At 42.9% G+C, this 24,922-nt stretch overlaps 1 protein-coding gene across 4 annotated transcripts in view; it reads right to left on the minus strand.

The window, feature by feature from the left end:
* RNF170 (ring finger protein 170) overlaps nucleotides 1-24,922 on the minus strand; it is a 33,455-nt gene that overhangs the window by 3,181 nt on the left and 5,352 nt on the right. For 2 of the 4 annotated variants that reach the window (XM_086380514.1, XM_086380515.1), the window contains 5 exons: nucleotides 24,117-24,186; nucleotides 14,650-14,725; nucleotides 13,031-13,139; nucleotides 7,873-7,946; nucleotides 3,770-3,880 (listed from right to left, as the gene is read on the minus strand). In XM_086380514.1, coding sequence (XP_086236640.1) covers nucleotides 3,770-3,880; nucleotides 7,873-7,946; nucleotides 13,031-13,100 — 255 coding nt within the window. In that variant the 5' untranslated portion in view covers nucleotides 13,101-13,139; nucleotides 14,650-14,725; nucleotides 24,117-24,186. Of the gene's footprint in view, nucleotides 1-3,769; nucleotides 3,881-7,872; nucleotides 7,947-13,030; nucleotides 13,140-14,649; nucleotides 14,726-24,042; nucleotides 24,187-24,922 lie in introns of all 4 variants that reach the window. The other 2 variants (XM_086380512.1, XM_086380513.1) reach the window with 1 other exon arrangement.

The following is a 24,922-nucleotide window of genomic DNA, read 5'->3' on the forward strand; positions in this document are numbered from 1 at the left end:
ACCGTATTTTCTTACTCATTTTATTTAAAAAATAGTTCTTTGATTACTAGGTTTTTATAAAATAGGTCTTATTACAGATAACTGAAAAGCAATTAAAGTTATCAACAAACTTAAAATACAGGATACAGTATTAATAAAACAAAATTCAAGTCATCTCTACTTTGAGTTAGTAAAATAAACTAACAAAGAACCTGTGTGTAGCATTAAGCTGAGGCTTGAGCTCAAGTCTCAACTTTAAGGTTGGACAGATCTGGGTTTGAACTCAAACTCAATCCCTTATTAGCCAGGTGACCTTGAGGAAAGTTGTTTAACCTACTCGAGATAAGTCAGCATCTGAGTATATGCCACAAGGAATATTAAGAACTAGAAAAGATATTGTTATAAAAGACCTTTATAAATTCCCAGACAATATATATAGAACATATAAGTATATATATACATTATATAAATATACAGACACATCAACTTGGATGGCTCTGACCATCTAAGAGTATCAATGAAACTGATTTCCTTCTTAGGATGTTTATTCTGTTGAACTTGAGTTTAAGTGAATTACTAATTGCCACAATGATTTTTGGAATGCCAGGCCTTACCCTTATCTGGAAATGATTATTTTTCTGAATATATACAGACTAATAATTAGATTATATTTGCTCTGTAAATATACTGAAAACCACTGAATTATATACTTGAAACAGGTATGCTTTATGGCATGTAAATCACATGCAAATAAAGTTGTTTCAAAAAGAAAAGTACCCATGCCTATTTGTATGGCCTCATGCAAGTCAGCTGACTATCTGACTGCAGACTTGTCGCTTGCTCTGTGCAGCTGCTGGCTGACTGCGCGACCCGCAAGGTCCTGTGTAGTGACGAGGCGCTCTTCAGTCACTCCCTTGAGGTCCCATTTCTGAGGGGCTGGGAGATGCAAGAGAAACTGGCCAGGGGAAGTACGTCACCTCCTGTGGTCATTCCACTGCCCACAGTTCACCTACTGCTAACCATCTGCATAAATATCATAAATCCAACACTAAGTATGTATTTTATTTTGTCTAACAAGTGCCATCTAGGTTGAGAGGGAAATGGAGATGAAAATGGGAAGAAGTGAGCTAGTGATGAGAGAACAGTTTTAAAAACCCCACTAGATAAAATCTTATAACTCCTTTTGGAAAACTGATCACAAAACACAGGAATGGTGTTTTTTAGAACCACTTCCTATGTCAATTTTCTGTTCTCTATGGAAGAAGCTAATATTTAAAGCAAAACAGCTATACAGCTTTCACAAGGTCTATGGTAAATTACTTCAAATATTCTAATGACCAGCTGATACATCCTTTGAATACTTCTCTGTCCTTTATCAGAGCTATTTTGTTCAGTTCTCATACTGTATCATTTACACAAAACCTGTAGTAATTAGACAAGAAAATATGAAATGGGCCATCAAGAAATATTTGTATATTAATCACAGTATGACTCCAACTCTGAGGTAGAATACCAAACTAAGAGCTAAATGTCTTTACTAAATTGTAATTTCATCACACACCAAGCTTTCTTACTCATTAAGTATACATCTGACACACAGAAAATAATTGAGCGATGGTTTGCTTCACACTTTAAAATATCGATGAATATCTTTAAATGAATTTCTTTAACCTCAGTGGTAGTTCTTGAATTTGAAACACTCATTTTCAAAGAATCATCCTAAGATGCCTCTGGAGGATATGTAAGAAAACTGCTGGATAAAAAACAGCAGAAGAGGCTCCCTTTTAAATACCCAAGGAGGATAGCCGTGACCTGGTCAAGCTTTTCTTGCAGCTTAGACGTCTAAAAGACTGGCCCATCACCATCCACAACAGGCAAACTGTGTATGCCTTTAAATGTACCTGCTGTCACAAATGAGGAACAGTACGTACATGGGAGCACAAGTCTACACAGGTGTTTAATACAGAGGTGTAGTGTCATTTCTATCTTAAGGATAACGCTAAGTTACGTGCTGCTAAGCTAAGTCGCTTCAGTCGTGTCCAACTGTGCAACCCCATGGACTGTAGCCTACCAGGCTTCTCCATTCCTGGGATTCTCCAGGCAAGAACACTGGAGTGGGTGCCATTTCCTTCTCCAATGCAGGAAAGTGAAAAGTTAAAGTGAAGGCGCTCAGTTGTGTTTGACCCTCAGCGACCCCATGGACTGCAGCCTACCAGGCTCCTCCGTCCATGGGATCTTCAAGGCAAGAGTACTGGAGTGGGGTGCCATTGCCTTCTCTGAGTTAGACAGCATATTAAAAAGCAGAGACATTACTTTGCCAACAAGGTCCGTCTAGTCAAAGCTATGGTTTTTCCAGTGGTCATGTATGGATTTGAGAGTTGGACCATAAAGAAAGCTGAGTGCCAAAGAATTGATGCTTTTGAACTGTGGTGTTGGAGAAGACTCTTGAGAGTCCCTTGGACTGCAAGGAGATCCAACCAGTCCATTCTAAAGGAGATCAGCCCTGGGTGTTCATTGGAAGGACTGATGCTGAAGCTGAAACTCCAATACTCTGGCCACCTCATGCGAAGAGGTGACTCGTTGGAAAAGACCCTGATGCTGGGAGGGATTGGGGGCAGGAGGAGAAGGGGACGACAGAGGATGAGATGGCTGGATGGCATCACTGACTCGATGGACACGAGTTTGAGTGAACTCCGGGAGCTGGTGATGGACAGGGAGGCCATGCTGCAGTCCATGGGGTTGCAAAGAGTCAGACATGACTGAGCGACTGAACTGAACTGAACTGACTGAAGTTCTACAGACAGTAAGACTGACCGTGTCCCAGGCACTGAGACTACAGTAGTGACTAAATAAACACGGCCCTCACCCTTGTGAACCGTGTCCTGAGAGAATGGTAATGAACAAGGTCGGAGGGCGAGGACAGAGACCACCCTGGTTGATGAGGGACAGCCTCTCCGAGGAATGTCTGTTTACGGACAACCCGAAGGATGAGAAGTCAGCCAGGAGACAAGCAGAGGGACATGCGTTCTGGGCAGTGCCCTTCACGTTACGTCTCGTGGCTGAAACGCCAGGAACATCCCGCTGGGATGCTCACTGAGCAGGTGGACGTCGGGGCCTAGAGCTTCCCGTATGGGTTTGTACTGAGTGTGTTCTGGGTTTTGAAGTACATATTCAGTCACACATGCACTTCTAGAATCCTCTGTTGCATTTGGAGAACACTGGGATGAGTCAGTAAAGTGTAAGTTTTTAATCTATCAGGTGCCTTTTGGGGGGAGGAGGGACAGCTGTAGAATTAACACAATTTCTTTTAAAAATTGAATGCTTTTAAATACCTGACATACGAAACCCTCAAAACTTAGGATTACTTAAGGAAACAATTCAAACAGGGTAAATAAACAGAGGAAACACGACTGTAAAACTCCCTCCAGAAGTTCTCAGTTATAAGTTTCCCATAAACAACCCCTATTAGAATCACGTAAGAGTCTGATAATTTTACCTTTCCCTGCAATGTTTTCTATTGCCTTTTTTTTGGCCGGTGTCACTTTCTTAACAAGTTTTATGATGCCATTTTTTTTTTTCCAAAAGTTTTATAATGCCATTTTTAAAAGATAAGAAAACTAGTCCTTGGGAGAACTCTAAACCAGTTGCTGTAACAACAATGATGAAGGTGAAGAATTTACCCAACACATCCAGACTTTTCACAGCTAGAGAGTATTTACTGGTAAATCTCACTTCACAAAAGACAAGTATCCCTGCACTCTAACTCTGCACCCACTGCAACATTACTTACAGATCTGGGCTGCCCTGAGAATCTCCGGTTATAATCACTGATATCCTGATGCAATGAGACAACATCCTGAGACTGGTCATTTTCACCAAATACTGGTAGCAGTAAAGTCACCTGGATATTACAGAAAAAAAAAAAAAGTTTGCACACCTTTCTGAAGCATTAATTTTTTTCGTCTTGTGTTAGTATTCAGTAAAATGAGATAAGCTTCTGAATTCAGATTTTGCTCATTTCTTTTAACAAAGGCCACACAGGCGAGGAAAGTAAGTTATTGTTTCCTTACAATAAAATCCAATTCAAAATGTTTGCACTTCTGTAAAATAAAATGAACAATGGTTCAAAGGCTTTTCAATCCACACCAGGGAGCAAGTCAGTGGTTCTCTCTTTGGGCTAACGGATATTTGAAGATACAAGAACTATGAGAAAATACTCAGGAGCAAAGTGACATAAAAATATATATACTAATTATTTTGAAAGAGAAAAATTAGGGATTTCATCTTCAATTAAAATCATGACTCCTTATCCTCAGCGGCATCTGAATTCTTTGAATGCCACCAACCACAATACAGACATGAAGTTTCTGCATCCATCTCTACTATGATCAAAAGTGTAATACTTGACACTCTCGTATAAAGTATACATTTAACCCTGTTTCCTCTGTGGAGAGGTGAGGAGGATCACAAACGTCCTGGGGCTACATTTGGGTAATCTGAAGATGATGGAACCTCAAAAACAAGTACACTTAAAATGTAAGAGCTCCCAGAGAAATGGGAAGCGGTCAGGACAGATCTGGGTTTCAATCATCTCACTGTGTTTTTGACCCTTCCTCAGCTGAGCTACAGAACCAGGACTTGACTGCTCAGATGCTTCCCAAGCAGCAAAACACAGGAGCCACTAAGAGAGAGCAGCAGGCGACAGGAACAGCAGCTGCAGGCGCTTGTTAATACACTGAATTCTTCACTGAACATTAACTGAGCACCTGCTCTGGGCCGGGCTTCCCTGGTGGCTCAGACAGTGAAGAATCCGCCGTGATGCAGGAGACCTGCGTTCGATCCCTGGGTCAGGAAGATCCCCTGGAGAAGGGAATGGCAACCCACTCCAGTATTCTTGCCTGGGAAATCCCATGGACAGAGGAGCTAGGTGGACTATAGTCCACGGGGTTGCAAAGAGTCGGACTCTGAGCAGCTAACACTTACTCGGGCGAGGCAGTGTGCTAAATGCTAGACACACACACAAAAGTGAAACTGCGGCCTTGACCCTGGTGCTCACAGTCCCCTGGACAGAAGGCGAGGCAGGCTTGAACGCAACGGTCATAAAGCACTGGGGGAGCCGTTACAATGGTGCCAGAGGGCAAGGACCTCCTCTGTCTGGGGTGTGTAGAACGCCTGACACGCGGGCTTGCCCTAGGAACATGGCTGGACCGCTGGTGTGTCAAGTGTGCACACCCAGGGGAAGCGCGTGAGCCTGTTGCGGTCACGGCAGCAGCGTGTGCGCGATCCCCAGTGAAGCAAGTGGTCAGGCAGGTGATGAAGGGGCCGCTTCCTCTGCAGTTGGGGAACCTACAAGCTACTGTATTACAAGAACTGTATCTCCAGCTTCTAGCCTCTAGTCGACGCAGGTGTGGTCCAAAGGATGCGAATATACATATGCCTTATGAAAAGCCACGGGGGGTGGCAGGAAGAGGGAACAGGTGCCGGAACTAGTCTTCCATGCAGACCTTTGGCCTGGCCTCCGTGTTGCTGGCAGAGATGAGAGGTGCGCCAGCAGGGAAGCTTCCGCATCGACCGCCTTGTGAAATCAGCCGGAGAGGTGGGACCAAAAAAATCACTTTTCTCCTAATCACATGGCAAAAAGGGCGACAGAGGCAGAATCTGGAGATGAAGAGGCAAGAAGAAAGGAGAGAAGGCCTTGAACCTCCGTCTCTCTGAACAAAAAAGAAAGAGGTGATGGTGGGGAGTGGTAAGCCAGAACGGCGGCTCAGAGGCACACACGTGTGTGTATGCTTCTGTTTGTGTTTCACAATACATTCTACATGGTTTTATATACACAACATCCAAAAATCAGGCAAAATCAAACAGTAATCTAGACGAGCACACTGAGGCAATGAAACTATAAAGAAAATCAAGGAAATTGGACTGTTACAATAGTCCAATTAGGCTGGTCCAGATTAGGACTATTAGGGTAGTTAGAACAGCAGTCCTGACAGTCACATGGTGGTCACCTCTAGGAGAAAAAGGTGGCGAGGGTGGGGCAGAGACTTGGATGAGGTACTGCAGAGGCTTCTGGGGCTGCAGCCAGTCTCCAGTTCTTCATCAAGGCGGTGGTTACTCTGTTCAGTTCAGTCGCTCGGTCGTGTCCGACTCTTTGCGACCCCATGGATTGCAGCATGCCAGGCCTCCCTGTCCATCACCAACTCCCGGAGTTTACCCAAACTCATGTCCATCAAGTTGGTGATGCCATCCAACCATCTCATCCTCTTCTCCTGCCTTCATTCTTTCCCAGCATCAGGGTCTTTTCCAATGAGTCAGTTCTTCACACCAGGTGGCCAAAGTACTGGAGTTCCAGTTTCAGCATCAATCCTTCCAATGAATATTCAGGACTAATTTCCTTTAGGATGGACTGGCTGGATCTCCTTGCAGTCCAAGGGACTCTCAAGAGTCTTCTCCAACACCACAGTTCAAAAGCATCAATTCTTTGGTGCTCAGCTTTCTTTATGGTCCAACTCTCACATCCATACATGAATACTGGAAAAACCATAGCCTTGGCTAGACGGACCTTTGTTGGTTACTCAGGTGTGGCTTTGTGGTAAGTCAGTGAGCTGTACTTTATTTTGTGTGCTTTTCTGTATGTCTGTTAGAGTTGGCAAAGAATTTTTGGAAACCTGTTGCTCCTTCTCTGGTTCTGTTCTGTGGTCTGTCTGGGTTGACGGCTTTCCTGTCTCAGTGGGGCTGCCAGAGGGAGCAAATGGAGGCGCTCAAGTCTGGCTGCTCGACTTGGAAGCTCTTTGTCCTGGTCAGGACTTCCATTTGCCCTGGAAGACCTCCCACGCGTTCAGGACTCATTTTCAGGCATGTATTTTAAATGAAAAATTAAATAAAGGAAAATTTGAAAACCACGTACGACTGATAGAACACCCCACTTTGCTATATTTATTAATTGTAAAACAAAGAACTTCAGTTTCTCAGAGTTTTCAGTATTTTGTATCTCCGGTGTGTCAAAGGAATGGAGACCATTTGGTGCATCTCACGTGTCCTAACATTTCCGCCTTAAATATGTGTTTATAAAAGCCTTCCTCCTGATGTAGCTTCTGTATCAACTAGGATGGTCTAATCTGTTCTGATAATGCAATGTGGTTGTTGTTGCCAAAAGAGACTTTTTCAAAAAAGTATTGTTCATCATTTAAAGCTATCTGGATCCTCACCATGGAAGGGGAGATGAAAAATAAAGTACAACCAAAAACTAGTTTTTTTTTCAAAAGAGGTCTATGTGGGGAATATTTGCTTAAGCCTGATTGCTAGTTCAGTTATTCCTTTGCTGGAGTTACAGCAAAGACTTCTTAGGATTTGGAGTGTGGGGTGGGGGACTCATTTACCAGTTTTTTGTCTCACAACAACTAAAGGGATATCAAAGGGAATTCCCTTCTTTGGGGCATCTTACAGACATTTAACAAAAATAATGGAGAAACATCACAGAAGCTTTGGATAAATGAAGTCCTGTTAAAAATATAAGAATAATTCAAGAGTCAGATACAGAAACTATATAATCGTGTCCGACTCTTTATGACCCCATGGACTATACAGTCCATAGAATTCTCCAGATCATAATACTGGAGTGGGTAGCCTTTCCCTTCTCCAGGGGATCTTCCCAACCTGGGGCTCAAGCCCAGGTCTCCCACACTGAAGGCAGATTCTTTACCAGCTGAGATACCAGGGAAGCCCAAGAATACTGCAGTGAGTAGCTGATGCTTTCTTCAGCAGATCTTCTCAACCCAGGAATTGAACTGGGGTCTCCTGCATTGCAGGTGATTCTTTACCAGCTGAGCCACAGGGAAGCCCAATTTATAAAATGGACTTGTATAAATGATGTTTTCTGGACACCAACATTACCGTTTGTCTACAGATCGGACAACTGATGGCCCCAAGCCACGAACCGTATCTCCAGTATGCAACAATGCAGGTACCTAGTGGGAAGAAAACATCAATACTGATGTTGTTAAGTCCATATATCCCAAGAAAGTTTCATATATTTGAAATATTTTAACAACATCACCTACTTTAGAATGTTTTTTACTTCATCCAACCAACTCTTCAGGCAAATTCAAATCTAATAACAATTCCTAGCCACTGAAATACATTTTAATTTAAATTACAAGCTACGATACAAGCATTTTTACAATCAAAAGCAAGCATGAAGCCAGAGTCTATAAAACTCTTAGAGGAAAACATAGGCAGAACACTCTGACATAAATCGCAACAAGTCCTCTTTGACCCACCTCCTAGAGTAATGGAAATAAAGACAAAAATAAACCAATGGGACCTAGTTAAACATAAAAGCTTTTGCACAGCAAGAGGAAAAGAAAACCTTCAGAACAGGAGAAAATAATTGCAAACGAAGCAACTGATGATTGCTCTACAAAACATACAAGCAGCTCATGCAGCTCAGTATCAGAAAAACGAACCCAATCAAAACATGGGCAGAAGATCTAAACAGACACTTCTCCAAAGAAATATATACAGATGGCCAACAAACACATGAAAAGATGCTCAACATCACTCATTATTAAGAGAAATGCAAATCAAAACTACGGTGAGGTATCACCTCATACCAGTCAGAACGGTCATCGTCAAAAACACTACAAACATTTAATGCAGGCGAGGAGGTGGGGGAAAGGGAACCCTCCTGCACTGTTGGTAGGAAGGTAAACTGATACAGCTTCTATGGAGAACAGTATGAAGACTGCTTAAAAAAACAAACAGACAAAAAACTAGGATTAAACTACCATATGACCCAGCAATCCCACTACTGGGCGTATACCCTGGGAAATCATAATTGAAAATGACACATGTAACCCCACGATCAGAGCAGCACTATTTACAACAGCTAGGACATGGAAGCAACGTAGATGTCCATCAACAGACGAATAGATAAAGAAGCTGTGGTACATACATATATAGAATGGAGTATTACATTTGAGTCAGTTCTAGTGAGGTGGATGAACCTTGAGCCTGTTACACGTAGTGAAGTAAAAAAGACAAAGATCGTATATTAATACATATATATGGAATCTAGAAAAATGGTACCGATGAACCTACATGCAGGGCAGGAACAGAGATGCCGACGTAGAGAAATGACCCGTGGGCACGGCGTGGGAAGGATGGGCCAAACTGAGACAGTAGCACTGACATATACACAGCACCATGTGTGAACTCGATAGCGAGGGGAAAACTGCTGCAATCGCAGGGAACCCAGCTGGGTGCTCTGTGATGACCTCGTGCGGTGTGATGAGGGGAAGGCAGGAGGCTCAGAAGGGAGGAAATGCACGTATCTATACGGCTGACTCACGCTGTTGAATAGCAGAAACCAATATAACGTTGTAAAGCAATTATCTTCCAATTAAAAAAAAAGCAAGCGTAAACTGCTTCAGTGCTGTAAGGCTTAACAGAAATTATTGCATTTCTTATGCAAAATAAATAACTGAACATGATTGTAAACATGATAACTGACAAATCGGTGTCAACTTTCCATTCCAAATTTGATGCATGTGTTCTAAAAACACAAGTTCCATATTTTTAAAAGTTTAGAAAACCAAGATGCTTAAGTAACAGTAACTAGGTAATATGAATAAGGAACCAAAGGATACAAAGATTACATGCTTCCTGCCCAAATAAAGTTCATAATCCAGTTAAGTAATTGAGTCAGTTTTTATACTGGATGGATTGGACTTCTCGTGTCGACAAGCAGTGAAACAGGTAAACACAGCCTAACGGGAGGATTTACAGACTCTAAAAAGTGGTGGTCACTGAGCTCCGTGTATGTGCACTGAAGCTCAGACTAGTACCAAACGAAGAAGGAACATTTTTTAACACTGGCTGATGTTTACGGAGCCAGTTCATGTTCTTCTCTGCAGGCTCCCGTTTCTCGGATTGTCCAGGTTCCACTGTGCATCTGAACTAAGTGCTTCCTGGTTTCTGCTAAAGTCTTCTGTTTTCTTCCTCTCACCTCAGCCACCCAGCTTAGCCCTCTGTGTTCCTCGTTCTGATTCTTCCAGATCAACCACATGTCCACAATTCAGAGCGAGCACTGACAAGTGGACTGAGGATACCAATGCAACACACTCAAATCAATCAGAAGGTCGTTGAATCCTGAACTGTGTCATGTTAACTTTCGATACACAAGGAATACAGAATTTGAACCCAACTTTGTGGGATCAGTAAGATTTAGTTCGGCAGAACACAGGAGGGAGGATGCTCCAGGTTTTATAGTAAAAAAAGAGTACGTGCCAGAGGCAGAAACAGTGGTACCTGAGGGGTCTGGTGAGCAAGCCAACGGCTGAAGCCTCGGCTGGCCCACCTGGATGTTAGTGACTGTGGGGGAAACTGGTTCAACAGTGTAAAGATGAATTTAAATGCCAAACCGCCTGTATCTGGGATCTTCTGCTCTTAGTGCTGTGTTAGATAATATTTACTAAATACCCTGAGCAATCTAATGTCATATGGAATCTATGTGAAAGCAAAGGATCATAATCTGTGAGTATTTCCACCATCGGTAATGACGCCTCAGATCTATCTAGTACCTTTTCACCCACAAAGTGCAGTGTGCTTTGACACATGTTGACTGATTTAATCTTATTTCCACAAATTGGAATGTAGGCGTCCTTGTTTGCACGTTACGTAACGGCCGCTCGCCTATGCTGGAAAACTATGGGCCAACTAATCAGACACTCGGTTCACACACATCTGCTGGGATGTGCCTGATGCTTTTTCTTGCTTCCTCAACTTTTCTCCTCTTTAAACGGGAGATCCGGGACATCCCTGTGGTCCAGAGGGTAAGATTTCACCTTCCAATGCAGAGGGTGTGGGTTCAAACCCTGGTTGGGGAGGATTGGCCACATGCCTAGTGGCCAAAAAGAACCAGAATGTACACCACAGGAGCTATATTGTAACAAACTCAATCAAGACTTCAAAAATAGTCCACATTAAAAAAAAAAAAAAGTTAAAAAATAAATAAATAAAAGGGCGATCCACCTCAACTGGATGATGGGAGAGATGACTCAATGACCTGAAGTCAGGCCACCATCTCTGTGGATCTGCTTATTTTGTAAAATGGGAATGAGACCCCACAAGATCACCGGAGAATTAAATACAATAACGTGGGTTACAAATGCAAGGAAGGGGATGTGGGGGGCTGCTGGTACCCTTGGCTCTGTAAAGGCTCAGAACCGTAGTTCACACACGGAGCTGAGCGGGAGTGCCCTCACACACCTCATACCAACATCCTTGAACTGCTGTTCCAAGCAACACATTCCTGTTTACTGTGAGGTTGAATAACTAGGTGCTGTTTTTTTCTCTTTTTTTAACCTTTGGACCCACAGACAGTAAATAAATCTGTCCAACAAGTAGAGCAGGGTAAGAGGAGGAGTCTAACCTATTACCTCAGACCCAGAGGTAAAAACCAAGCGCACAGCACAGCCATCTTTCGGCTGCCGGGTTATCTGCTCAGTGAATCGTCAGGGCCTGGCCTGGCAAACAGACTCTGTTTAGCCAGCCAGACCTCCCAGATTCCCAGGCTGGCCTGGGGTCCTGGGCAAGAGGACATCAATGTGGTCAATGTGTCAACGTAGTGACATCAACGTGGCCGGGGCCACGGCCAGACTCAGCGAGGGGCTCCAGCTGACAAGGACCAGCGACCAGAGCTCCGAGCAGGGAGCAGCTGTTTTCTCTGATGACCGTTTAATTCCCCCCACCCCTCTGATTGTGCATTACTTTGCTGCTCACCAGCATTTCCAACAGATAACTAAGGATACACAATGAAATAGTGTTTTACAATTCAGTAGCTCCTTAAGGCTAAAACTTGAGGGAAGAGGCTGAAATTAACGGATGAGGCAATAATAGTCTGGCAAGCACCACCGGAAGGAGCACGACGCACAGAGAACCCTGCGTCACCTGGACAGGCTCCAGACTCTACTTCACCCCCAACAGCGTCAAGAGGAACACGGTACACCTCAGAATTCTGAATCTCAGACAAAAGCTACAAAGGGGCGAGGGCAATACGCAGATCAACGTACGATACAGTTTTAATCAGTCTGGACGCAGAAGCTGGGTACAGCCTGGGAGCGATCAGAACCCTATCTTGGTTCAAACGGAAACAGTCTCAATAAAAATCAGGTCTAGTGATGACAGAAACCTTAAGTAGAGAGTCGCGGTATAAACCAGCGATCATGCAGAATTTGGCCCTGGCTTTGACATTAGACCGGGTTTAAAACCGAGCTCTGTCCGCCTGCAGCTGGGATGCCCTTTGCCAAACCTCAGCACAGCTGCACCTCAGTCTCCTCGTCTGTGGGCTTGGAGGAGACGCGGGTATGTTGTGTCCAGCACACAGCAGGCACGGAATAACTGAACTTCCCCCATCTCCCGTGACCACAGCCAGCAAACAGCTACAGGATACCCCACTGCTCTCGATGAACTCTTTCTGGAAGGTCGGGAAGAACATTCAGGGGTAGACAGCACCCACTCCGAGACTAAGGGTGACATCAATGTCTCCTCTCGTTCCTCCACATGCTCCAGGGTTACCGAGCCTCTGGGGGGGTCATGCAGGAACACAGGGAAGAACCTTTGCATCGACTCAGAGTGAGAAAGGGGTAGCAGAGCCGAGGAAAGGTCTCGGGCAAGGTCCCTGAGAGAAGACCCTTCCTGACCCTTTGGAAAGAAGTAACAAACGAAGACACCCGAAAGGTGATGAGAAGAGGGCTTCAGCGACTCCCTCGTGGTGCTGATACACTTACTATTCAAAGAAACACAGTGCTGTTTACTGGGGAGGTGAATAACTAGGTTTTATTTTTTTAAGCCCACAGACACTCAATAAAAGTTGCTGACAAGGAGAGTAGGATCCCAGAAGCAATCCATCCTACTCATAAAAATACAGACGGTGGCGGAGAGAAAATTAGGACTCCCGCTCACTCACACACACACACACACACACACACACACACACAGGTCTCGGTCTAAACAGTCCCTTTTACCCAGAGGAGCAGCACCGTTTGCTTACCGCAAAAGAGATGTCCACAGTTGGTCTCCACGGGGAGGGAAGCTTGGTGTAAGCAGATCGGACAGTACATGTCAGTGTAGAACTGCTGTCGGGCGGCAGCAGGTGCATCCTGGCGAGAAAAACGCGCGCACGTTGAGACACGACACACATGGGCATTGCAAAATCAGCTGCTTGCTCAAGCATACTTGAGGATACAGTCAGGACTGCGTAATCCTCGAAATCTCTGACAGGCACTCGGTTAGGGTCTTACAGGTTTGATAAACTCACGAGCCTCCGCTGCTGTTCCCCTTACCCTGCACGGGCTCTACCTTGCTTCCTGAACACGGTCTAAAGATGAAAACCTGGACTAACTCTGGAGTTACTCTATTAGAAAGAGTTAAGTTATCCTGAATTACTCTGCAGGCTGAGCTGAAGCCTTCACTCGGTGAAGAATCCGGTAGGCCGAGCAACTCTCCAAGGGTTCACTTTTCTTCTATTTCTAACATCTGTTTCATTCATACATCCCTGACCGTGTGACATGTTTGGAGATTAAATAACACAGTTATATGTGAAATCACTTTGTAAATTATAAAACGCCATCCCTGCGTGAATTATTGATAACAAGAGCTCTGGAACACAATACTACGAATATGTTTACACTATTTCTGTGTCATGGGATTAAAGTTCTATGGAGCAAGAATTCTTGTCCATTTAGTTCATGAATGAATTTCCCACGCCTGGAACAATATTTGGCATATGGTAGATGGTTAATAAATAAGAGGTAAATGGATATATCATAAAAACTCTCTTTGGAATTAAAGTTGGATTGGTGGGTAGGCAATCAATTTTTAATTTTTTTTTTTTTTTTTTGATGTTCGCTGTCTCAGATGAAGGTGTGCTGTGCTTTAGTCACTTCAATTGTGTCTGACTCTTTGCGACCCTATGGACAGTAGCCCACCAGGCTTCTCTGTCCATGGGATTCTCCAGGCAAGAATACTGGAATGGGTTGCCAGGCCCTCCTCTAGGGAATCTTCCCGACCCAGGGATCAAACCCACGTCTCTTAACAACTCCTGCACTGGCAACGCCACCTGGGAAGCCCCGTGAAGGTGTATAATATCCTACTTAACCCAGCCTTCATGAAATATATTTCTGGTTCTTAGTGAGTCCATACAGCTCAAAACAAAGATGAGGCAGAGGAGAGTTCTCCTCTCTGCCTAGCTAGTTTTGTTAATTTTGACCAGAGAAGAAAAAAAAAAAAAGGAAAAAAAAAAACCTACCCGTTACAGTCATTTATTTGAAGGTCTTAGGGGAATGTATTTTAGAAAGAGTAGTTTTTCCACCACATTTCATTAAAGTCAATGAGGCAGTGATTTTTTTCCTTATCAGTTAAATAGGAAACTGCTGTCTTTTAAAGCAAATTAAAATTAGCACATGAAAATATCTTAGATTAAGGCTAATCATTTGCCTAATCTGAAAACGTACAATCAACAGGATAACGAAAGGTAACTAACTCCAAGCAGGAGAGAAGCCTGTGCTTCTGTGGAAGGAATTTACGGATATTTCATCACTATTTCTTCCGCAAAAGGAATAAGACTACGGCCTCCTCACACAAACGCGCAGACTCGTGTCACGACAGTACCTGTTCTGTTTGAAGCTGTTCCCGAAGCACCCTCACTAGCTCTTGGTTTTCTGGGTGAATATTTTGATGTGCATTTCTGTTGAAGAAAAACATAGTAAAGTTTCAATATAAAACACTGTCTGATGAATCAGTTTTCCTTCTCGATCTAACTTTTGACCCAGACTCCTGGTAACGTGAGAAGCAGAGATGACGACCAACACCTGTACTCCAGCTGCAGGACTGAACATTCTAGGCCATTCTGAGCGCACTGACCGAGTTTAACGAGCAAATGATGAAACCCACAGGCCTAGTGCCCTGGGGACTGAATGTAATTGCAGACTCACACGTCATATAGAGAACAATTAACACGTTTACTTTTTCTGTAAAATGTCTCATATTATTATGCAAGACAAAACTTCTCCATATCTAATCAGGTCTTTCTCCCAACTTTTCACCTATAAGGACACAGGGGACAGAAAAAAACCCAAACCAAAATGTATGATGTAGAAAAGCCCAAACCTATCATACTACTAATATCTTAAAACGTTAACAAGATGTGGATGGACCTAGAGTGTGTCAAACAGAGTGAACGCAGAAAGAGAAAAACAAATAATGCATATTAACATCTATATGTGGCATCCAGAAAAATGGCACAAATGAATCTATTTCCAAGGTAGGGACGGAGACGCAGACGCAGAGAACGGACTTGTGGGCACAGCGGGGGAGGGAGAGGGTGGCATGAATTGAGAGAGTAGCACTGCCGTATACACACCGCCACGTGCAGACAGCTAGAGGGGACCTGCTGAAGCGCACAGGGAGCTCAGCTCTGCGCCCTGCCAGGGCCTAGAGGGCTGGAAGGGCGCAGGTGGGAGGGAGGCCCAAGGGGGAGGGGATGTATGCATATATACGGCGATTCGTAACACTGTCCACCAGAAACGAACACACTGTAAGCAATTATACACCAATTAAAAAAAAAAAGAATCAAAGGTAAGATGTTAGTGGCCGATACAAAAGGACAAGACAGGAGAGGACTGAAAATCAGAATCTCTAGTTAAGGCTGTAGGGTGGGAAGCGCAGATTTACATCTGAATCGGTTTAACTTCATTTGGCTGTAGCAATTTTTCTAAACCTAAATCTCTTTTAACGGCAATATTTCAAGTCCACTCAGCATTGGTGTTAATCTATAGAAGGACCTTTACTCTCTGGCTGAATCAATATTCCCCAGCACCTAGAATTCCAAATCAGCATTTCAATGGGATAAGAAAAATTACAGATATCCATCCTATGGTTATTTAATTTTTAGTAAAACATTTAAATTTTAGAAAAGAAAGCTGAAAAAATAAAACCATTATTTCAGAGATGACAAAAAAGCAATTTAAAGTCAAATATCTAATCAGAAGCTTGACATCAATGTAATGAAACTGCTTGAACTCTGTTTAAACATCTTAAATTTTGGTGGATTATTTATTTTTAAATGTTATGTTCTTATGATTGAATGAATGAATCAGTGAAAGAAAGCTGCTGTGGGAAAAACAACGTATCCAGGAACAGGCTAGGAACCGTCTCATTTACACACCAGTATGGGCTTCCCTGGAGAAGGCAATGGCAACCCACTCCAGTGTTCTTGCCTGGAGAATCCCAGGGACGGGGGAGACTGGTGGGCTGCTGTCTATGGGGTCGCACAGAGTTGGACACGACTGAAGTGACTTAGCAGCAGCAGCAGCAGCTTCCCTGGTGGCCCAGATGATAAAGAATCTGCCTGCAATGCAAGAAACCCAGGTTGGATCCCTAGGTTGGGAAGACCCCCTGGAGAAGGGAATGGCTATCCACTTCAGAATTCTTGCCTGGAGAATCCCATGGACAGAGGAGCCTGGTGGGCTATACAGTCCATGGGGTTGCAAACATGACTGAACAACCAACATTTTCACTTTTTCAAACACACAGCTAACTGGAAATTCTTGACTCTTTGACACTGCAGAACCATTCATTCCCTTTCACTGAAAAAAAGTCATGAGTTTCAGAGTATGTGTCCATATATATATATATGTATAATATATAAATATATATAATATAAATATTATATTAGACAATATAAATGTTTATTATATATAAATATTTATATATATAAAACCCATGTCACTGGAAGGTATTTCTTTTAGTTTCTTTCCATAAAATATATGAAATTCTTAAATCTGATAGAATATTAGAAAGTCAAGGTGCAGTCAAAGAACAAGAAAAAACAGCCCAAGATTCTGATCGTGGTGTGAGCTTCAGGTAACTAAATGTGACCAGCAACTTTGGGTACGGAACCAAAAATCCAGAAAATGGGATAATCTAGATAGATTGAGAGCTAGAAATCTGGAACATATCGTGATAGAGAAAACTGCGGGTTAGTCATTGGTCACTTGTGCTACAGCCCACGACGCCAAACCTAGAGTTCACACCTGGCCCACCTTCCCCAGGTGATGAGAATCAGCCAATCTGGGGTTTCTGGGTCAGCACCAAGGAGGTGGTCTGCAAGGCTAAGACCCCTGCCATTTCCTTCCCCCAGAAGTAGTAGTCCCGGCCTGAAATAATCCCTACTTTTGCAAATAACTTCCTTGCCCCATCCTCCTTCTGCCTATGAAACCCTTCCATTTCATACAGCTCCTCTGGCCACCTCTCTACTTGCTGGACAGGAAGCTGCCTGATTCATGAATAGCTTAGTAAAGCCAATTAGATCTTCAAATGAACTGGCTGAATTTTTGTTCTTTAATACTATGATCACCTTAGCGATGAGAAAATGATTGCATTTGACACGAAGAAGGTCTAAACTGAGATGCCAAAGTGAGTGGCTCCACGATGGAACAGAAGAACACCTGTTGTTGTATCTATCAACGATTTATGGTCCTTCTACGTTCTTTGAAAGGAGAAACCCAAACTGTCAAACTAGTTAAGTTACACGTAGCCCTGGAAAGGAGCCAGGAACCTCTCAGGTGAGGACAGCAATGATACCCAAAGCCTGGGTCAAGAAATGAAATTGGAATCAAAGTTTACTGATATGCAAGCATGGGTTAACCTGCATACCAGACGTTTGTCACTGGCTTCTGGTCCGTCAACACATGTCAGCTATTACTAATGGCTTAAGCAGGAAGAATAAATTGAAAATATTTTAAAAGAAATTAATTAAACTACAAAGCACTGCTGAGAAATATTTAAGAAGACATCCCATGTTCACAGACCGGAAGACAACACTGTTAAGATGTCAATACTATCCGAAGTGATCTAGCTACAGATTCAGTGCCACCTCTATCAAAATCCCAACGGCATTCTTGGCAGAAATAGAAAAACGCGTCCTAAAATTTACACGGTATCTCCAGGGACTCCAAAGAGGCAAAATAATCTTGAAAGAAAGGAAAGAAGTTGTAAGACACTTCCTGATTTCAAAACTTGCTGCAAAGTTATAGTAAAAACAGTACCAGTAACAAGGCCAAATGCATAAATCAAGGGAGCTGACCACAGAGACCAGAGAGACACGCTTAGATATATATGGTTCATCGGCTTTTGACAAGGATGCCAAGGCCCTTTAGTGGAGTAAGGACAGCCTTTGCAACAAAAGATGTTGGAAAAACTGGCTATCCACATGCAAAACAATGAATTTGAACCCTTACCTCATATTATATTGGAGAAGGCAATGGCACCCCACTCCAGTTACTCTTGCCTGGAAAATCCCACGGACGGAGGAGCCTGGTGGGCTGCCGTCTATGGAGTCGCACAGAGTTGGACATGACTGAAGCGACTTAGCAGTAGCAGCTCATATCATATACAAAAATTAACTCAAAATGGATCTAGCACCTAAACTCACGAGCTAAAACTATAAAAATCTTAGAAAAAACATAGACGGAAATCTTTGTGACCTTCAACTTAACAATGACTTCATAACCATGACACCAAAACATGGGCAACAAAAGAGAGAGAAAAAAAAAAAGATAAATTGAACTTCATCAGAATTTTTAAAATTTTGTGCATCAAGGAACACTATCAAGAGGATAAAAGCAGGGCTTCCCTGGTGGGTCGGTGGTAATGAATCCTCCTGCCAATGCAGGAGACATGGGTTCAATCCCTGATCTGGGAAGATCCCACATGCCTCGGAGCAACTAAGTCCACGCACCACAACTACCGAGCGCACACTCCAGAGCCGGGAGCAGCAACCACTGAAGCCCTCGGGCCCTAGAGCCGTGCTCCACGAGGAGGCCGGGCGCCCGAACTAGAGAGGAGCCCCCACTCCCCACAACTAGAGGAAGCCCATGCGTCCAGCGACAAAGACCCGGCACAGCGAGACAAATAAATACGATGAACCAAGGGAAAGAAGAATTAAAAAAAGAGGCCAAAAGGACAACCAACAGAATGAGAGTATTAGTAAGCCATATATTTGATAAGTGATTGAGACAGAATATAGAAAGAACTCATGACTCAAACACCAAAAAGGCAACACCCTAATTCAAATATGCATGAAAGACTGGAATAAACATTTCTCTAAAGAAGATACACAAATCGCCAATAAGCACATGAAATGATGTCCAACATCATTAGTCATTAGTGAAATGCAAACCAAAACCACAATGAGATACCAATTCACATCCACGAGGATGACTATCAAAAAAGCAGAAAGTATCAACTGCTGGCCAGGATGCAGGGATACTGGAGCGGTCGTGCGCTGCTGGGGGGGATGTAAGACGTGGCAGTTGCTGTGAAAAACAGATTAAACGTTCCTCAAAAAGTTAAACACAGCGTTACTGTATGATCCAGGAATTCCAGTAGGAAGCAGGGACTCAAACGCTTTCTTGTAGCCCCTCATTCACAGAGCACCATTCACAACAGCCAGAAGGTGGGAACAACCCAAATGTCCATCAACAGATGAATAAATGTAGTATACACGCGCCATGGAATACTATTCGGCCGTAAAAAAGGAATAAAATTCTGGTGGATCATACAGCATAGATGAACCTAGAATGCATTACACTAAGAGAGACAAGCCAGACACGAAAGGACAAAATACTGTCCAATTCCTGTTTATGAGGTATGTAGACTAGCCTAATTTCTTGAGACGGAAGTTGGAATAAAGGTTACCAGGGACTGGGAGAGGAGGAATAGGGAGCTATTATTTAGCTGGTAGAGTTTCTGTTTCGAATGGTGAGAAAGTTCTAGAAATGACAGTGGCGATGGTTACACAGCACTGTGAACGTTCTGATGCCAACGAGTACTTAAATGACGACTTTTATGTTATGGGTATTTCATCACAACGTGAAGAATGAATGAATCATAATGACTAAAAACATCAAAGAAATTACAGAAAAAGATAAAAGGTTCCTTTGTTTGACTCTTATTCTATGCATGCTGCCTCTCCTTCAACTTATTGATGGCTCCAGTTGGAAGGGACAGGATTATAGCTGCAAACTGAATTTGAATCTGAAGAGTCAGACAGCAACTTAAACTGACCTCGCTACCCAAGTCCAATCGTGTGACAGATTCAATACAGCATCCGAGCACTGGGAGAGCACCTTACGTTATTTGAGAAGTTGTATCTTAAGCTGAAACCTCGTCATTAGTCCCTACCTGCTGGCCCTATATAAGGTAATAGAAAGCACACACTGGTCTCTGCCCTGGTCCCTGGCACAGACCTTCAGAAACACTTGTAAATCCCTAAGTGATAAGTACACTAGGAGCACCCTGTTTTATATAATATTTGGTCTCTGACATGGTCCCTCACACAGAGCTCCTGAAACCCTTGTAAATTCCTGGGTGACAGGAGTGTCTTTTGTTCCCAGCAGGTGACTCTGGGTGGGCACCCGGATGAGGGCTGGTCACCGGAACAACAAGCACAGGATTAGAAGGCTGGAATTTTCAGAGTCCCCCACCCCCCGACTCCTGGCCCCATTCTCCAGAAAGAGGAGAGGGCCCAGAAACACAGTAACTGATCACGTCTACATGAAGATGCCTCCACAAAATCCCTGGAGAGCTTCATACAGGTGAACACGTCCACCCCAGGAAGGGGATGACCCCACACCCCGACCCCACAGGGACAGAGGCTCCTGCACTCAGGACCACCCCAGGCCTTGCCCAATGCACCTCGTCACCTGTCTGTGTATCTGCATCCTTCATCACACCCCTTAATAAACTGGTAAGCCCACTGCTTCCCCGACTTCTGTGAGCTGCTCTGGCAAGGTAATCGAACCTGAGGCGGGGGTTACGAGAGTCTCTGATTTCTGGTGGAAAACCTGAGGACAGAAATCAGACAGAGGCGGTGGGTAACCTGGGGACCTGTTACTGGCTGTTGGCATCTGAAGTGTGGTGGGACTGAGCCCTTAACCTGTGCGATGATCTGACACTGTCTCCAGGCAGACAGGGTCAGAACTGAGTTAAACTGTGGGACGCCCAGACGGTGTCAAGAAGAACTGCTTGGCAGGGGAAAACCCACCTACATTTGGTGACCAGAAGTAGAGTTCCGTATAAGAATGAAGTAGACACGTAAGACAGAAACAGGAGGAACAGGTTCCTTCACTGCAGAAGCAGGAAATGTCCACAGGTCTTTCCTGGACACCCTGGTGCAAGCCGTGAAGCTACACAGAATAAAACTTTCTCTTCTTCAACAAAACACACCCTCGCCATATGTAAAGTTTGTGCATCCTACAGTCCTTCCCCTAAGCGAGATATCCCCAGTTCTTCCGGGCATTTTTATATGGTTTGTTTCCGTAGCTTTGCCCATTTTCATAACCTCCCCTGACTCTCTTCCAGTTTAAAATGCTTAACCCAAGCTGAATATAATCTATATGCGAACTTTATCTGATTATTCTGATTAACACACTCTAATGCTGGTAAGCTTTTGGCATCTACAATATACAATTGCCTTGTTAATAGAAACTTTTCATTTTGGGTTTCACATCACCGCAGCCTGTGAGGAAAACACTTTTATTTACAAGCAATAATTATCCCTAGTAGAGAAATTAGAAAAATAAAGGAAAACGATTTTTCAATAAAATTAATTTATAAAAATCTGTCTTAAAAACAAAATGGGCTACTTGACCTATGGTTTTATGAGGTGTCTTTCACTTAATTCTCACTCAACAATTTATCGTGGATACTTTCAAATGACAATAAATTCCTATCTCTATATCCCATTCTTAATAGGTAAGGAACAAATTTTTTTTTTTTGGAATTTACCTAGTCATGACTCATTTTAAAAGCAGCTTTATTGAAATATAATTAAATCACCACAGTCAATTTTAGAACATTTTCATCATTTCAAAAAGAAACATTCAGCTCTCTCTCCCTACACCTCCACCTTCTACTCTAGTCCCTCTAGAATCTACTTTCTACCATGAATCTACTTTCTGTCTCTGCAGATTTTCCTATTGTGGACATACAAACAGACTCAAACACACGGCCTTTTGTGTCTGGTTCATGTCACTTAGCAAAGTGCTTTCAAGTTCCCTCCATAAGGCAGCACGCATCCATCAGTGTTCATTTCTTTTCATAGCTGAATGATATGCCTTTGCATGGACCTACCACATTTTGTTTATCCATTTTCCTGTTGATGGATCCAGTCATCTGTTTCCACCTTTTGGATATTAGGAACAATCCTGCTGTGAACATCCCTGTACATGTTTTTACAGGGAGATATGCTTTCATTTCTCACTGTACACATACAGGGGAGTGAAACTGCTAGGACACATGGCGACTCTATGCTTAGTCATCTGAGGAACTGAAGGCTTTCCAAGGTGCCTGCACTACCAGTGTATGAGGGCTCCAATTTCCCCACACCCCCAACAATCACCATGATTTGACTTTTTGAACCCAGCCATCCCAGTGAAGTGAGTGTGAAGCTGTATTTCACTGTGGTTTGGTTTGCATTTCCCTGAATGACTAACGATGTCAGGCACGCGTTCACGTACTTGTTGGCCGTTTGTACATCTTTGGAGGAATGCCTATTCTGATCCTTTGCCCATTTATTAACTGTGTTATTTGTCTTTTTGTTACAGAGTTTTGAGTTCTCTATCTATTCAGACATAAGGGCCTATGTATGAAATATTTCAGATCAGACATGTGATCTGAAATATTTTCTCCCATTCAGTGAACTGACTTCATTGCCTTGATGACGGTCTTTGAAGCAAAAAAAAGTTGTTACTTTTGATGAATTCCAATTTATCTATTTTCTTTTGTTGATCATGCTTGTGGCATCATATCAATTTCCATGATTTACTCCTAGAGTTTTATAGTTTTAGTTCTTACATTTAAATCTTTGATCCATCTTGAGTTAATTTTTGTATATGATACAGTCAACTTTATTCTTCTGCATGTAGGTAACCTTGTCCCAACATCATTTGTTGAACTCTTTCCCTACTAAGAGGTGTTGGTGCCACTGTCAAAAACCAGCCTACCACAGAGGTATAGGATGACCCATTTCTGAATCTTGATTCTGTTGTATCAATATATCAGCTATCCTTCTCAATGAACAATCTAATAAGTGCGCTTCTGTTTTCTTCTTCAACCCACTTGCTAATAGACATGAGTAGAACAAGCTCAAAGGTCAGAGCCCTACAAAAATTCAGTGTCCTGTTTTGGTATACATTAAAACATAATCAGTACTCCTGGGAATGACTTGTCAATCAGTTATAAACTCAGCAGATACTAAATCTGCTATCATCTGGTCATCAGTTCCCCACTATGCCCACAAGTGCATCACCAAGTACCGTGTAAGTATTCTACTGAAATCAACATAATGTCACCCTAATTCAGAAACTAACCATGCAGAAGTAAAAGAGAATGCTCACACCCTGTTCAATAATCCTTTCTTAATTTTTATAAGAAACGAAAAGATCTGTAGTTTTTGGAATTAATCTCTTTTCTATTTTATACTTTTTTGCTCATTTCTGTTTTCAATGATACATATGAAATTAACCTCTATTTGTCAGTATTTACATTTCTAGTTTATTACCTTGTCTCTTGTACTGGCATATAGACATCTGAGATCTTTATTATTCCTGATTCTACAACAGTAACTTTAATTCTAATCTTAAGTCCCTCTACACTGTCCAAGGTATTTTTGGCCCCAGGTTTTTTCATTTAAACATGAAAATATATTTGCGCCTATTGTATCAGCTGCAAGTTGATGAGTTCAATTATGAAAATCACATGTTAAAACTGTGACAGTCCAACAGAAAATATTAACATTTCATTCAAAATATGGATGACAGATTTAAATTTTTTCTGACTGGACAACGTTGATGACAGGAAAACAAAATGCCTTAATACGTTTCACAGTCACTGAAGTCTAGCACTTCCTTTTCACATTAAGTATTGACCATTACTAGACACAGTCAGTCAGTTGCCCTTGGAAATATGCATTATCTCAATTCTTTTGTCCTTTAGTCTCACCTGAAAAGTGCATATACCAGGGTAGCAATCAAAGCGAGACTGACCACAACCGCCACGAGTACTTGGTCACTTACTCCTTCTATGACTGAATCATCATCCAGTTTCAAACTTTGAACTTCACCTTGATATTTGGCCATTCCAGGTCTAAAAGGCAAAGAAACAAGATGAAAATTACAAACAGTACAGTGAAAATGAAATATATCCATTAAAAACAACACAAATGTAGCTGACCTCTTTTAGTGCCCACTTGCAGTAGGTTGCATTAGAAGATAACTCCAGCAGTGAGTTTTTTGGTTTTTTTTTTTAATTATTAAAGAATAGGACTTCCCTGCTGGTCTACTGGTTAAAAATCCGCCTGCCAATGCAGGAGACAGAGGTCCGATCTTTGATCTGGGAAGATCCCAGCCGCCACAGGGCAACTAAGTCCGTTGAGCCACAACTACTGAGCCCGTGAGCCTAGGGCCCGTGCTCTGCAACGAGAGTAGCCTCCGCTTGCTGCAACCAGAGAAAGCCCGCATGCAGCAATGAAGGCCCAGCATCGACAAAAATAGAGTAAAAAATAAAAAGTGTTAAGGAATAAAGGGCATTCCTCACGCCCAGGGGCTCTTTCCTTACTCCTGAACACCACATGCATTCCCCATGTAGATCACACCCCATCCTGTCCCTCACGGCACTGAATGAGCATCATGGAATGTACCAGCACGGACAGGGAAGAAAAGACACTGTCTGCTTCTGCAAACGTTCCTGCCCTACCTGGCATGCTGTCCTGTACACAGCAGGACCTAACAAACAGGAGCGACTTACCTTACTTACGGTGCTGGTAATTTGAAAAGTTAAAAGACCATAGAACACACAGCCTTTGATAGCTATCCTGAGACTA

This window comes from Bos grunniens, chromosome 27, assembly GCF_055505025.1.
Source record: "Bos grunniens cultivar Pamir isolate PY7600 chromosome 27, Bosgru_T2T1.0, whole genome shotgun sequence".
NCBI lineage: Eukaryota > Metazoa > Chordata > Mammalia > Artiodactyla > Bovidae > Bos > Bos grunniens.